General features: G+C 41.9%; 1 protein-coding gene across 1 annotated transcript in view; it reads left to right on the top strand.

Annotated features, from left to right (window-relative positions):
* The window catches only part of PCSK5 (proprotein convertase subtilisin/kexin type 5), a 399481-nt gene that overhangs the window by 310816 nt on the left and 73922 nt on the right, over window positions 1-14743 (top strand). The window contains exon 21 of the mRNA XM_063455029.1: window positions 5733-5835. Within this exon, the coding sequence (XP_063311099.1) occupies window positions 5733-5835 (103 nt within the window). The remainder of the gene's footprint in view (window positions 1-5732; window positions 5836-14743) is intronic.

Raw genomic sequence — 14743 nt, 5'->3', positions numbered from 1 at the left:
ATATTTCTGACTGTGACTAAATATAAGGTATATAAGAAATAGGAATGCTATTTATATATTTAAATACTTGTAAATTATTTAGAATATGAAGTAGAATGAGATGAAGATATGTTTTTTGGGGGGATATGTACTTTTTTTCTGACAGACAAAGTTCCAGTCATTACATCTGTGGAGTTGCTGAGAACCTTACCATGGATGCTATCAGTATATTCACAGCTGGATCACATTTTTGTGCACAGTGATCTCCCTAACCACTGTCAAACATGGGCAAACAAGGGTCCCTTGACCTAAGAGAACCTGGGGATAGTCTTATCTGCAGTCACAACAACCACTACTTCAGTTAATCGAACCCTAAGTCAAAAGGTAAACCGTAAATCAAAAGGTGAATAGGTCTTAGCAGATGTCCATCATAATAATAATTTAGAAAATAAAGAATATAGAAATATATACATATGTATTTGCACACCATATGCATTTAAAATATTTTTATTTGGTAGTCACTAATGAAGTTAAGCCTGCTTAGCATCACATACTCCCACTGCAGAGTGGCTTCACTCAGGGGACAAAGATATTAGACATGTGCAATTAGTTTCATTCCGACTGTACATTCAAACGAAATTTGTGCAATTCAGACATTCAGATGCTTACGAATGTCCGAAGTTCAGAATTGTCGAAGTTCTGAAGTGCTTCGGATTTCTGAAAAGTGTCAAGTGTCATTATGTGAATGATGACAGGAATCTTGACCAATAAGCTAATTCCTGGGAGCCCTATAGACGTGTAAGTAGTTGTGGTGGCAGTCTGGGCACTGGGAGCCTTATAGATGTGTAAGTGGTTGTGGTAGCAGTCCTGGCACTGGGAGCCCTATAGATGTGTAAGTGGCTGTGGTGGCAGTCCGGGCACTGGGAGCCCTATAGATGTGTAAGTGGCTGTGGTGGCAGTCCGGGCACTGGGAGCAATATAGATGTGTAAGTGGTTGTGGTGGCAGTCGAACCGAATGACATTGGTCCGAATTGCCGAAGTAGACAAATGTTTTTACTTACCCAAATTTCTGAACCGAACCGAATGGAATTTTGGCCCATGCACATCCCTAAAAGATATTTTATCTTCGGAAATAAACAAATTATACCTTGGTGTATGCATCTTTACGTATATGTTTCTGTATCATTTATTGAAAACTAGAATAAATAGAATATATATATTAAGAATAAATAGTTATGGACAACATAATTACTACTAAAGAAGGATATGGAATGAAGAAATGGTTAATAAAAGACAAATATAACCTTATGAAGTGTTAATGTTTGTTAATGTCAAGTAACATTTTTTTTATACAATGCATTTTTAACCCATTCCTTCTCAACCATGCATTAAGAATGGACTCACAGGACTATGTACTATAGTAAGAATATAGTGAATTTCAAGTTTAAAACATGGCTTACTTTGAGCTCTCTAAATGACCCTGCAAATGTAGCCAGTTAGGCCTTGCATACCCTCTCCTTTGCTGATTGAAGCTCCCCTCCTCCCATAATGTTCAAGTTTCATTTTTGCTTTTCTTTGCAGATAATAATGGCTTGTTTTATGCCTGGCAACTGTACATAATCCAAGGGATCTTTATGCTCACATACAGAAAATAGTTTAACATTTGGGTGGCATGTTTGGGAAGCTGTTCTCACAACAGCCAACAGATTCCTCAGAACTACCCATAAGCAAAGTATTTGTTTGACCTTTTGTTTTTTTAGGGATAACATATACTCTATAATTCCATTGTCTATGGCTGGTGGAAATTAAAGATGGAAAGAAGCTAAACTCTACCCTTGGAATTTGACTTGTTTGACTCTGCCCATATATTCAATCCCAGACACAATAAGAACTCATGTCCTGTTTAACACTATATACTTATGCATGTGGGAAACAACAACCACATTTGTTACTCAATGACAGCTCTAGAAGACAGAACAATACACATACCTATCCTAAAGGGGTCAGCAACCTATGGCATGTGTGTCATGCATGGCACTAAAGGAGCCTTTGCACAGCACTCAAAGCTGCCAGAGCCAAACAGGATCTAGCCTATCAGGAGCACCACTTGGACTCCAGATATCTACCAGTTCAAACCGAGCTTTGATTGCCGGGGGTAAGAGAAAATACTCAGCACTTAAAGGGAGCGAACCATAGATCAACTACTCCCAGCAATTGTGAATGTGAATCTGCACTGGAGTACAGCAGCTATCGCATCTCCTGCCTTAGTCCTGTATTACGATCCCCACTGGACACTAGGGAAACAACTTACACTCATAGATATACACAGAGCTCAAGAAGAGGTCTCCTCCTCATATGAATATTACAAATAGCCCACAAACATGCACAACAACACCCTACAAGCAGCCTCTCACATGTAATGCCACAAGCAGCCCACACTTATACATACCACCAAACACACAATGTGACATACCATACCCACATACAATACAAGCAGCCCCCATATATAGCCCACATTCATAGGTATCATACACAATACCATACACTACTCATGAACATATACAATATAACAGACCATCTACGCACAAATACTACCCTACAGACAGAGGCGTTACTAGAAATCACTGGACCCTGGAGCGAAAATTGCCCTGCCCAAACCCCCCAACGTGTCTCGTACCCCGCCAGCCCCCCATGCATCTCATACCCCCTAACCCCTCAATGCATCTCATAACCCCCAGGTCCCCCATGCGTCTCATTCCCCCAGCCCCTCCATGCGTCTCATACCCCCACCCTCTCCATGCGTCTCATACCCCATCCACTCAATGCATCTCATCCCCCAGCCCCTCCAAGTGTGTCATTGCCTCCATTCCAGCACCCTCGTGTGTGTCATTCACTCCGCCCCAGTCCCCCCGTGTGTGCCATTCTCTCTGTCCCAGCCCGTCCATGTGTGTCATTCTTTCCCCACTACTGTAAAGTAAGTTGTGTCTGTTTCTGTGTGTGCAAGGGATGCATTGTATGTGTGTTTGTAGGGATGTAGTGTGTGTGTGTGTGTGTAGGGATGCAGTGTGTGTAGGGATACAGTGTGTGTAGGGATAAATATTGTGTGTGTGTGTAGGGATGCAGTGTGTGTGTGTTTTGTTTGTAGGGATGCATTGTGTGTGCAGGGATGTATCTTCCGCGAGACAAACAAGGCATCTGCCTTGGGCGGCACTTTGCAGGGAGCGGCAAAAAAGCCACCCCCAAAGACCCAGGGAGATCCCTTGTTTGCCTCGTGTCCTGGCAAAACAATAGATTGTTATAGATTGTTTGCCTCCCTTGTTTGCCTTGTGTCCTGGGGGGCTCAAGAGCTGGCCGGCTGGTCACTTTTGAGCCCACCCGAGGTGGGCGGCGGGTAGCGGGCAGCGAGGGAGCATGCTCACCTGAGCTCTTCCTGCTCAGTTCCCTCATGCGCTGCTTAATGAAGCCGGGAGCTGGAATATGACGTCACTCAGGCTCCCGGCATCACTAAGCGGTGCACAAGGGAGCTGAGCAGGGAGATTAAAGCCTGTCCGCCCCCTGCCTGCCCACCCAGCAGCCCCACTGGACCGCAGGTAAGCAATCCACTCCAGTTCTCCCAGGAAGGCTGGGTGGATTTAAAATAAAATAAGAAGAACGAGGGGAGGGGAGGGAGGGGGAGTAAGAAGAAGACAAGTGGAGGGAGGGAGTAAGAAGAAGAGGGGAGGGGGGAGTAAGAAGAAAGAGGGGAGGGGGAGTAAGAAGAAGACAAGTGGAGGGGGGGAGTAAGAAGAAGAGGGGTGGGGGGATTAAGAAGAAGAGGGGTGGGGGGTATTAAGAAGAAGAGGGGTGGGGGGAGTAAGAAGAAGAGGGGAGGGGGGAGTAAGAAGAAAGGGGGGAGTAAGAAGAAAGGGGGAGGGGGAGTAAGAAGAAGACAAGTGGATGGGGGAGTAAGAAGAAGAGGGGTGGGGGGGAGTAAGAAGAAAGAGGGGAGGGGGAGTAAGAAGAAGACAAGTGGAGGGGGGAGTAAGAAGAAGAGGGGTGGGGGGAGTGAGAAGAAGAGGGGAGGGGAAATAAGAAGAAAGGGGGAGGGGGGAGTAAGAAGAAAGGGGGAGTAAGAAGAAAGGGGGGTAAGAAGAAGAGGGGAGGGGGGAGTAAGAAGAACACGGGGGAGTAAGAAGAACACAGGGAGGGGGTGATGAGAGGGGGAGGTGAGAAGAACACAGGGAGGGGGAGTGAGAAGAACACAGAGGGGGGTGAGAAGAGGGGGATGTGAGAAGAACACAGGGAGGGGGAGTGAGAAGAACACGGGGGGAGGTGAGAAGACACGGGGGGCAGGTGAGAAGAACACAGGAGAGGGGGTGAGGAGAAGTGGAGATGAGGAGAAGAGGAGGTGAGGAAAACACAGGGAGGGTGGGTGGGTGTGAGAAGAGACCCCCAGGGGAGGGTGGGGGGAGATGCATCCCTTACACACACATACACACACACTGCTTCTCTTACATACACACAGAAACAATGCATTTCTTACACACACTCAATGCACACACTTACAGACACACACCTTGCATCCCTTATGCATACAAACACAGATTCAAACAATGGATCCCTTACAGACAACCACAAACACACACTGCTTCCACTACACACAAACACACTGCATCACCTACACAAACTGGTATGCCTATACACTACATTCCATAAGCACACACATTAGATCCTCTACAATAACACATAACACATGCCCTACACACTACACTCCCTGTGAGCGAATTTAATGGGTGGAACATATAGATGGACTTATGGGTGGGCCTTATGGGCATACTCACCGTCAGGCCCTGGGGCCCAGACCTTGAGCTGTGTAAGGGGCCTCAAAAAAATGGAGCTGCTTCCTGTTCTCCCAGAACATTGAATTTTGTGACCGCAGTTACAAACAGCCTCCAGAGATCCAGTTCTACACCAGACCAGTGGAGCCAGACTGCAGCTAGAGCCCATCACCATCTTCATCTGGTTGTAAGTAGGCAATCCAGTATATTATTAGTGACACTAATCTCTAATTAACCTCACATTAAAGGGACACTATAGTCCCCAAAACCACTAACATAAAAGAACTAATCATACCAGACTCAATATGTTATTTTCTAACACATTTATCATTAGTCCTTACCTTACCACAACAATAGATGTTTTATGACAACTAAACCTGAGTGAGTGGGTGTTGCCTTACTACCCCAATAGACCTGCCTCCACTGATCATTATTTCCCTGCTTTGTTTGTAAAGGAAACTTATTCTTGAGCAGATAGGCACCAAGTTTAGTTTTTTTTCACCTTTATCTACCCAAGATTAAAACAAAAAAAATGGTGTACTATTTTCTAAACCACAATAACATAGTAGTGAAATGGATTACTGGAAATATGTTAACAACCTATTTTGCTTGGATCTTGACAGCCTCTTCACCTTTTCTTTCAATTAATCAGACTGAAATGTTTCTCAAAACGATTGGTGCATCTTCCCAATGTAAATAAAGTCAATGTAAACAGGGGACCTTTTTGTACCATAACTTGTAAAATGTGAAAATTTGTTATGGTGTACTTAGTTTGGAACTAAGTCACTGCTATCAGTAAGTTAATTGGTGATGGAGACCTCATAATAAATGATTACTAACACTGCTGTCAGGTGGTTCGGCATACTGTATTAATATAAATGAGTGTTTACACTTCTAAATGCCTATAATTACAGATTTACTGTTCTTCTCTCATAGGTGAATATTATGATGAATCTGGTAGATGCAGGATCTGTGACGCCCCCTGCCTTAGATGTATTGGCCCTGGAAATGGCAAATGTATAGGTTGTGCAGTTACGAGGTAAGTGTTACTCATTGAAACAGCATCTACATAAACAGAAATGTAACATGCTCAGTTTACTATTTACTATTTTAAAATAAAATTGCCAACAATTCCCGATTTTTTTTTTTTTTTTAATTCTTTATTTTTGTGGTGCAGAAAGATATGACAGCGCTTATGTGGTACCCCAACGGCATTCCACATGAGTATCAACGACAGTAATAACAGAGGGGTACATGGAATACTTGCACCTTTTTATATAATAATGCAGGATCAGTTCTATTGCGACTAGTTTATGCCAATTCCCGATTTATTGAATAACCTCGTCTATATAAATGTTAGGGTGCAGCTGCATGTTGCTGAAATGAGATCATACCAAGCATTTTTTGGAGATATTATTCTAAAGTTTGTCTTAAAAATTTAAATACATACTATATTTGAGAAAGAATATCCACAGTTGTCAGCGTGGTCAAAATCAACATAATCAGATGAGTATTTCAGTAATTTCCCGGGCCCTGCACTTACTCATGAACGGAATGTCTAAACATGGGGCACATCAATGCTAGTGCCAACTAGTCTCAATTGTAATTGGTTTAAAATGAAAATGTTGTCCAACAATTGTTACCAGTTACTCACTATAGAGAATTGCTGTGCAACTGAATCCAGGAAGCATATCTTGGCACAAGGACACTGATAAGCTAATGGCACAGCTTCTTGTGAGCTGATGAGTTCAGAAAAACTCAGCAGTACCTCATGCTTGTTCAGAATTGGTAGTAATATATTAACAGGTTATCCTAATTGTATCACATTAAGCTGAGTGCACAGGGGATGTTATGAAACTCCTCTACCCGTGCTTCTACGCAGGGGTCAAGTCCTGGGGGAAAAAAAGTGTGGGAACTCCCTCCACCCCCCCCCCCCCCAAAAAAAACACTCGTATGCATATATAAACGCGTGCACACACATACACTCACAGACACACACATGCACTCAGACACTCACAGACGCACACACATACTCAGACACTCACACAGTGGTGTATTTTAATTTTGAGCTGCCCTAGGCATGACTATACCTGAGCACCCCCTAATCTAAATTTACCACCCCTTCCTGTCAAGGGTGCACCGCTTCCTGATTAAGAACCCACCCCTTCCTCTTTAGACTCCACCTTTTCCTGCTCCTTTTAAAGAAATACTATAGTGCCAGGAAAACAAAGCTGTTTTCCTGGCACTATAATTCCCTATAGTGACCCCCTCCCTCATGTCCTCCCCTCCCCCACTCGACACTGATGGGGGTTAAAATCCTATGGGTATTTAGCAGATGCTGGATGTCCTCATGCACAGGGTGAGGACGTCCAGCATCAGTTAGGCGACTTTTGGTCACCTAACCACCCGAAAGTCCCTCTAGTGGCTGTCTGGTAGACAGCCACTAGAGGTGGAGTTACCTCTCAAGGTAATTATTGCAGTTTCTGAGAAACAGCAATAATTACACTTGCAGGTTTAAGGGGACTGGGACACTGCACCCAGACTACTTCAATGAGCTGAAGTTGTCTGGGTGCCTATAGTGTCCCTTTAAGCACACTCTCTGACAGACACCCACACTGGCAGATACACACTGACAGTAACACACACACTCAGTGACAAACACACAGACGTCACTGATTTGACACACACACATTCACTGACAAACACTCTTTCATTGACAGAGAGACACACACAAACACACTGACAGACACACACTAATAGTCACACACACACTAAATGACAAACAGACAGACACTTACAAACATACACTTACAGAAACACATACACACAAACATGCACTAACAGAAGCACTTACACACACACACGTGCATACACTAACAGAAGCACATACACTCATACGCACACACACGTGCATACACTAACAGAAGCACATACACTCATACGCACACACGTGCATACACTAACAGAAGCACATACACGCAAACATACACATGCATACACTAACAGAAGCACATACACTTCTGCACACACACACTGACACAAACACACACTAACAGACATACACACACACACACATACTAACAGACATACACACACACACAGACATACACACACACACATACATACACATACACTAACAGACATACACACATACACTAACAGACATAAACTAACAGACATACACATACATAGACTAACAGACCTACACACACATACATAGACTAACAGACATACACACACACACACATACTAACAGACATACACACACACACTAACAGACATACACACACACACTAACAGACATACACACACACACACACACACTAACAGACATACACACACACACATACATACTAACAGACATACACACACACACACATACACTAACAAACATACACACATACACTACAGACATACACATATACAAATTATTATTATTATTAAAATAAACATTGCCCACCCACCCAGCCTCCCTACCTTTTAGGAAAGCTGGCATGGATGGGTCCCTGGGGTCCAGTGGGGCTGCAGTGAGGTGGGCGGCTCTCTCTCCCTGTCACACGCGGCGAGGGAGCTGTGTCTTCTCTGCTCCCACTCGCCACGTGGGTTGTTTGCTGATGCAGGGAGCCGGAATATGACGTCATATTCCGGCTCCCTGCATCAGAAAACGGCGCGGCAAGAGAGAGCAGAGAGGACACAGCTCCCTCGCCGCGTGTGACAGGGAGAGAGAGCCACCCGCCATAGCAGAGGGAACACAGGGCATTTTTTGCCGCCCCCTGAGTGCCTGCAGGGGGAATGGCGTTCCTCCTGTGAAATAAGTGCAGGAACGCCGTTCCCACGCGTTCCTGCAGGACTCGAGCCCTGACTTCTACGTAATATAATCACTATGCCTTGTGATTACTAAGTTCCAGAAATATAAAAACAAAACTAAGAAGATATATATATATATATATTATCATTCTGTCTTTTCTTAGAAGGTATTAAAAAAAGATATTACAACACACTACAATTATCTTTTAATACAAGATACTACAATTATCTGCACAGTGCGATGTCATGCTGTGCAGTATGGAGAAGTGATAATTTGTATGTGATTAGACTGTGAGCTGTGAGACTAACTGCTGCTTAAAGGTGTTTTATAGCATTTGGAATACAAATATGTATTCCTTTATGTTATAGTGCTCTCATCAACGTTTAGGTGTCTGGGCCAACGCTGCCAGATTTTAAAAGGGTAGTTAACCTTTTTCCCTCACAGCACCGGTCTCCCCACTCAAGCTCTGCATCTTTAGCTGAGATCATCAAGATTTGTGATTTCAGCCAATCCAATGCTTTTCTATAGGAAAGCATTGGGAGGCTAGTGCACATGCAAGGCAAAATGCCACAATGTGCCAATCAGATGATCTTCTGTGACCGTCTGACCATCTGTTTTATATAAGTGCCTCTAGAAGCAGTCATTCTGACCACCACTAGATGCAGGTTAACATGCAATGTTTTGCTATGAAACTGCAATGTTTTCAAATGCAGTATTTAAAGTGGGAGGGACACATGGCCTATTGTGTTTCTTTAAAGTTAATAGGAGTCATACTTTATTTAACATACCTCCTCCCACCAGGGCCGACGTGTCCTATATGCAGATTAGGTGGCCGCCTAGAGCGCTTTTTGAAAAGGGAGGGGGGGGGGCAGCAGCAGCTGTACTGCTGGTTTGTGCTGCCCCCTTATATGTGGGACACATTCTGTATTGCATGCCGCAGGCGCTAGGGAGCACTTACATAGGGGTAAACTAGCACCCGGTGCCATCCACCTCAGCACGCAAAGAGCACTGAAAGCTGCCCCCCCCAATTCCTCATATCCCGGCAGCCGATGGGTGCATCGTACAATCGCCTCTGCCCCTTCCCCTGTACTCTGGGTGAAGAAGGTAGGAGGGTCGTGGGGGTGGAGCAAAGAGCATGAAGGCAGCCAGGCCTGAACTGGGACCTATGGAGAGCTATCATAAAATAAAGGCAAGAAGGGGACTTCATGGTGTGTGTCAGCCTGTTTTAGTCAGTATTTTTGTGTGTGCTTGGGTCAGTGCGTGTGTGTCTGGATCAGTGTGTGTGTGTGTCTGTTTGGGTCCGTGTGTTTGTCTGCTTGGGTCTTTGTGTCCTCAGGTCTGTGTGTGTGTGTGTGTGTGTGTGTGTGTGTGTGTGTGTGGATCAGTGTGTGTCTGGATCAGTGTGTGTCTGTCTGGATAAGTGTGCGTGTGTGTGTGTCTGTCTGTCTGATTCAGTGTGTGTTTGTCTGTCTGGATCTGTGTGTGTGTCTGTCTGCTTGGGTCAGTGAGTGTGTGTGTCTGTGCGTGTGTTGGTTGAGTCTGTGTGTGCCTGGATCACTGTGTGTGTGTGTCTGGGTCAGTGTATGCTTCAGTCTCTGTGTGTGCGTGTCTGCTTGGGTCTGTGTGTGTGTGTGTGTCAGTCTGCATCAGTCAGTTTGTGTGTATGCTTGGGCCAGTGTCTATGTGTGTATGTCAGTCTACATAAGTCAGTGTGTGTGTGTGTGTCACTCTGCATGAGTCAGTGAATGTATGTGTACATTGGTCACTGATTGTGATTGTGTGGACCATTGAGTGTGAGTGAGTGAGTGAATGAGTGTGAGTCTCTGTGTATATGTAAACATGGCATTGTAGCAGAGGTGTCTCTAGTGTCAGTGTGACAGCTACTAGAGTCTTGTTTAAACCTTCAAGGTAAGGCAATGTTTTATCTTCTGGGGTTAAACCTACAGGACCACTGAGGAGCGAATGGGGCGACAACATTTTCTTCATCAAGTTAATTTCCTCTTACTTACTTCAGTTTCAGGAGTACCAAGCAGAAGGCAGAAAGAAAGTTGTGTTGCTTTATTTTCTAAAAATAAATCTGAGAAACAGGTGCTTAAAACCTATATATTATTATAATGAACCCCAATGGTGTAATGTTCAATCAGCAGCTACAACACTAATGTGGGTTTCTCCTATCACATCACACTAACAGATATGCGTTTATGTGTAATAAATGTGTGGTGACCACTCTGAAACCAAAGTGGAGCACTGTTAAAATTAATATAATAAATAATAATAATAATAATAAATAGAAGGAGCGCCAAAATTATTTTAAAAAGAAATGAAAAATTATAGTAGAGTAATATTGCTTTAAGGTGTCCCATTGTAAAATATACTGTAAACCATTTAACTCACATTTAAAAGAGCCCTTAAATTATTGGCTCTATCTATCCCTAAAGGATGTACATCCATTTCTTCTTTAGATGTTCTGTAGTGCTTCAAAATAAAATAGGAAGAAAAAAAATAAACCAATTGTGCAGAATATTGAGCCCAGTTAAATAACCATATGCAGTAAGAAAAACTTGCTCACCTTGTAAGGACCCCATAATAACTTGGCTCCTGGTATAATTAGCTCAGATGTCCAATATGGGTGACACCAACTACTGTGTAATATCACAGGAACAGGAAGTGGCAGCAAAAGAAGATTCTGCTGAAAAATGTATTAAAATCCTAACAATATCAAGTTAAATCAATAAACTAATAACGTGCATACATCCTCTTCTCCTGACATCTGCTAACTCTCATCTGCAGATGAAAAGAAATCTTCCCCTCGCAGGCATTGTGCGAATTGTAGAAGATAATTACATCTGTCATTATTGCCCTGACGACAGAAGTAATTCTTGCACAGAATTGACATTTGACATCCAGCAAAAGAGATCTGGGCTGCCGCTCACATGTGCTGGGGGTGTAAGTAGTCCTCGACACAAAACTGCAGACTTCTCTGTTTGCGCAGTCTCAAGCTGAAACGCTGTCCATAAAGACTCCTGCCACCATGGCCAATTTAAATCACTGTTGTATTCATGGTGGTTGCAGTAACCATTTATTAAAAAATAATTTAGAACCCCTCAATGACCTTATTTCCCATAATGCACTGCTCACCATTACACGTCACACACACACACACTTTCTTTGTATGGCATATGTTTAATCATCCCAAAGATACAACTAAAAGGGAACTTGTACACAGTTTTTACCACAATATAAACCTAATGAGAGACAAAACAGCCAAATCCATTGTTCCCATCACTTTCTTCCAGTTCCTGTTGCCTCATTAGTCCGATTGTCCCTGATTGTATTGCTCTCTGGCCCTTTTTATTCTCCCATCTGGCCTTTCCACTTGTAATGTCAAAGCTCATTGCATTGACATAGTGATTGAGGTGTCTTTGGCTGCTGGTTTCCTTCACAATAAAGTCTGTAATGACTAAATGATGCAGCCCCCTCAAAGTCATTGAAAAACGTTCTTTGTCCTTTTCTTCGTATGCATAAGTCCATTGCTTTTCACCACAATATCTTCTCTTAATTAAAATGTAACCTTTAATATATTAATTTAAATATTACTGTTCGTAAAATCGAAAGATAAACTAGAAAAAAATTGATTAGTAGTAAGACTGTCAAACGTATAAAACAAAAAAAAATATAAAGAAAAGAAAAAACTATATCAAATTATCCAAGAACATATAAGATGATAAGTGTTTGTAAAAGAAAAATATAAGTCAGATTAATTGATAATCAATGAGTATATTGCTGGAATAGCAGGCTGAGCCCAGATATAAAAAGCTGTAGTGTTTCTTAAGAGATGCCAGCAAAGCCAAAACTGGCGATCCCAGGAGACACAAAATATTGAATAGAGTAAATATAACAATATAGTCAATCTGTATGATACAAGGGAACTGTTAGTATCGCAAAGCTAAAGTTATAGACTTCATGTATGTACATAGTGGGGAATCGCGATGCAGCCTAGAACAAAATGGCCCGAATCCCAAGTGGCACTGAGGTAAGACCTCCCCCACACTAACTTACACAGAACATAATCCCACCCACACACTCTTTCCCAACCAATCCCATGCATCTATCCCCACACTCCTACATATGCCCTTGTCCGCTTAGCTGCGCTATCTCCCCTGGGCCTAAAGAAGGAACTCAGCCTGGGCCGTCACCAATACCAGCTAAAAAAATGAAATCACTGAGTAGGTGACTAATATTCTAATATAGTGCTTTTAACTGTCATACTGTAAACTTCTAAGCTGTGCCTTCAAGGGCACCTATTATGTGTGTTAGAAAGCTATCTGCTAATCTAAGGTAAGCACCATTAGGAGAGGATAAGTCAAGAACGTGCCCTGCAAATACAACTCCAAAAGAACTTCATGTCCGAGGTTTAATTCTAAACAAAAAATCTTAAAGTAATAATTATCAGATGATAATGCAGAGGAGAATCCCGGCAAACGCACGTCGGGGCTCTGCTCTGCACTATCCTCTGATAATTATTTAAGATTTTTTGTTTAGAATTAGACCTCGGACATGATGATCATTTGGAGTTTTTCCTTTGAATCCTTAATTTAGTAAATAGCCCTGAGAATGTTTGAAATACATGTTAAGGCATCAGATCCTCAGAAACCAGTGGCACTCTTTTTAATGACTAGGAGTGAATTAATCAAATGCAAAAGAGATCTGGAAAGGTGAAATTTGTACGTGATAAAAATGTTTGATCAGTACATTTAAGGGTAAAAAGGTTGATCCCAATTCAGTAACTAGTTATAAAAGTCTTACATTCAGCCATGTGGGTGGAAACATACTTTAATACATACTTTTTTGAGTTTCTAAATAATTATTGATATCTGATTTCCAAATAACCATGGAAACAGTGAAAAAAAATAAGCATTCTTTACCTATCGATCTTCTTTACTGTAAATAACATGTGGCGTTTTAAGGAATACTTTAACCCCTTAGCGACATTAGCACTTGTCATTACATCTCACAAAGCACTGGCTTTATCGATGCTAGGGCATACTGACATGTCCTAATATTTTGGTGTGAGCAGTGTTAAATCCCTGCTCACACCAGAGAGTCCCATGTATAAATCGGTACCTGGGTTATATTTAATGGCCTCAGTGTGACAAGTGAGCTGTAAACAGCACTCAATATAAGCGCTGATACAGTTCTTTAAATAGAGATTGAAATACCCATGGCTTGAACATGGTGTGAGCAGGTTTTAATCCCCCGCTTAAAAGTCTTGTGTGAGCAGTGTTTAATCCCAGTTCACATAGAGCGACCCGGTATCAGCCGATAAATGTAAACTTAGGGTTAGGTATAGGGTTTGTATGGAAGTAGAGGGTTTGGTATAGGGTTAGCATTAACTACCAAAAATGTATTTAGATCCTAGTCATATAAGGCATTTATCAACAAGGCATTTACCAACCAGGGCATGAATCGATTTTTGAGTTCTGTTTCATTATGTGTACTGCATGTATAAAAATTATTATAAGCAAAAATGTGAATAAATGTGCTATATTTTCCCAATTTTATAACAGTTTGTTAACACTCACAAATATATATATACCCCAAAATGTATATATATATATATATATATATATATATATATATATATATATATATATATATATATATAAAGGGGGGTTATCAAATACACTTAGAGGATGTTAAAGGGAAAAAACACAACACAACACTTACAAGATAATGGATAAAATAAGCCTGTCTCCCCTCAGGGGTGTATCAAGATGGCTGGTATCTTCCAAAACTGCTCCTCAAAAAATAAAAAGAGGAACAAAATAGCGCAATAAGAATATATACAAATTACAAATTTAATTCAAGGTTGCACGTACACACACAGAGAAACAGCAGGCTTATCTCCACTTACAAAGTGGATCAATGAGCAGTCCTCCGATCCTTGGAGATAGAGTGCTGATCACTGGACGGCCATACATCCTCTAAGTGTATTTGATAAACTCCTTTTTTATATATATATATATATATATATATATATATATATATATATATATATATATATATATATCCATTTTGGGGTATATATATTTTTGTGTTGGTTTACTTCTGGATTGTGTGTGAGTCCTTTAGGGGTCTG

The sequence above is a fragment of the Pelobates fuscus genome, chromosome 5, assembly GCF_036172605.1.
Source record: "Pelobates fuscus isolate aPelFus1 chromosome 5, aPelFus1.pri, whole genome shotgun sequence".
Taxonomy (NCBI): Eukaryota; Metazoa; Chordata; class Amphibia; order Anura; family Pelobatidae; genus Pelobates; species Pelobates fuscus.
Note: the sequence above shows the minus strand (reverse complement) of the source record. Positions and strands in the feature narration are given on the sequence as shown.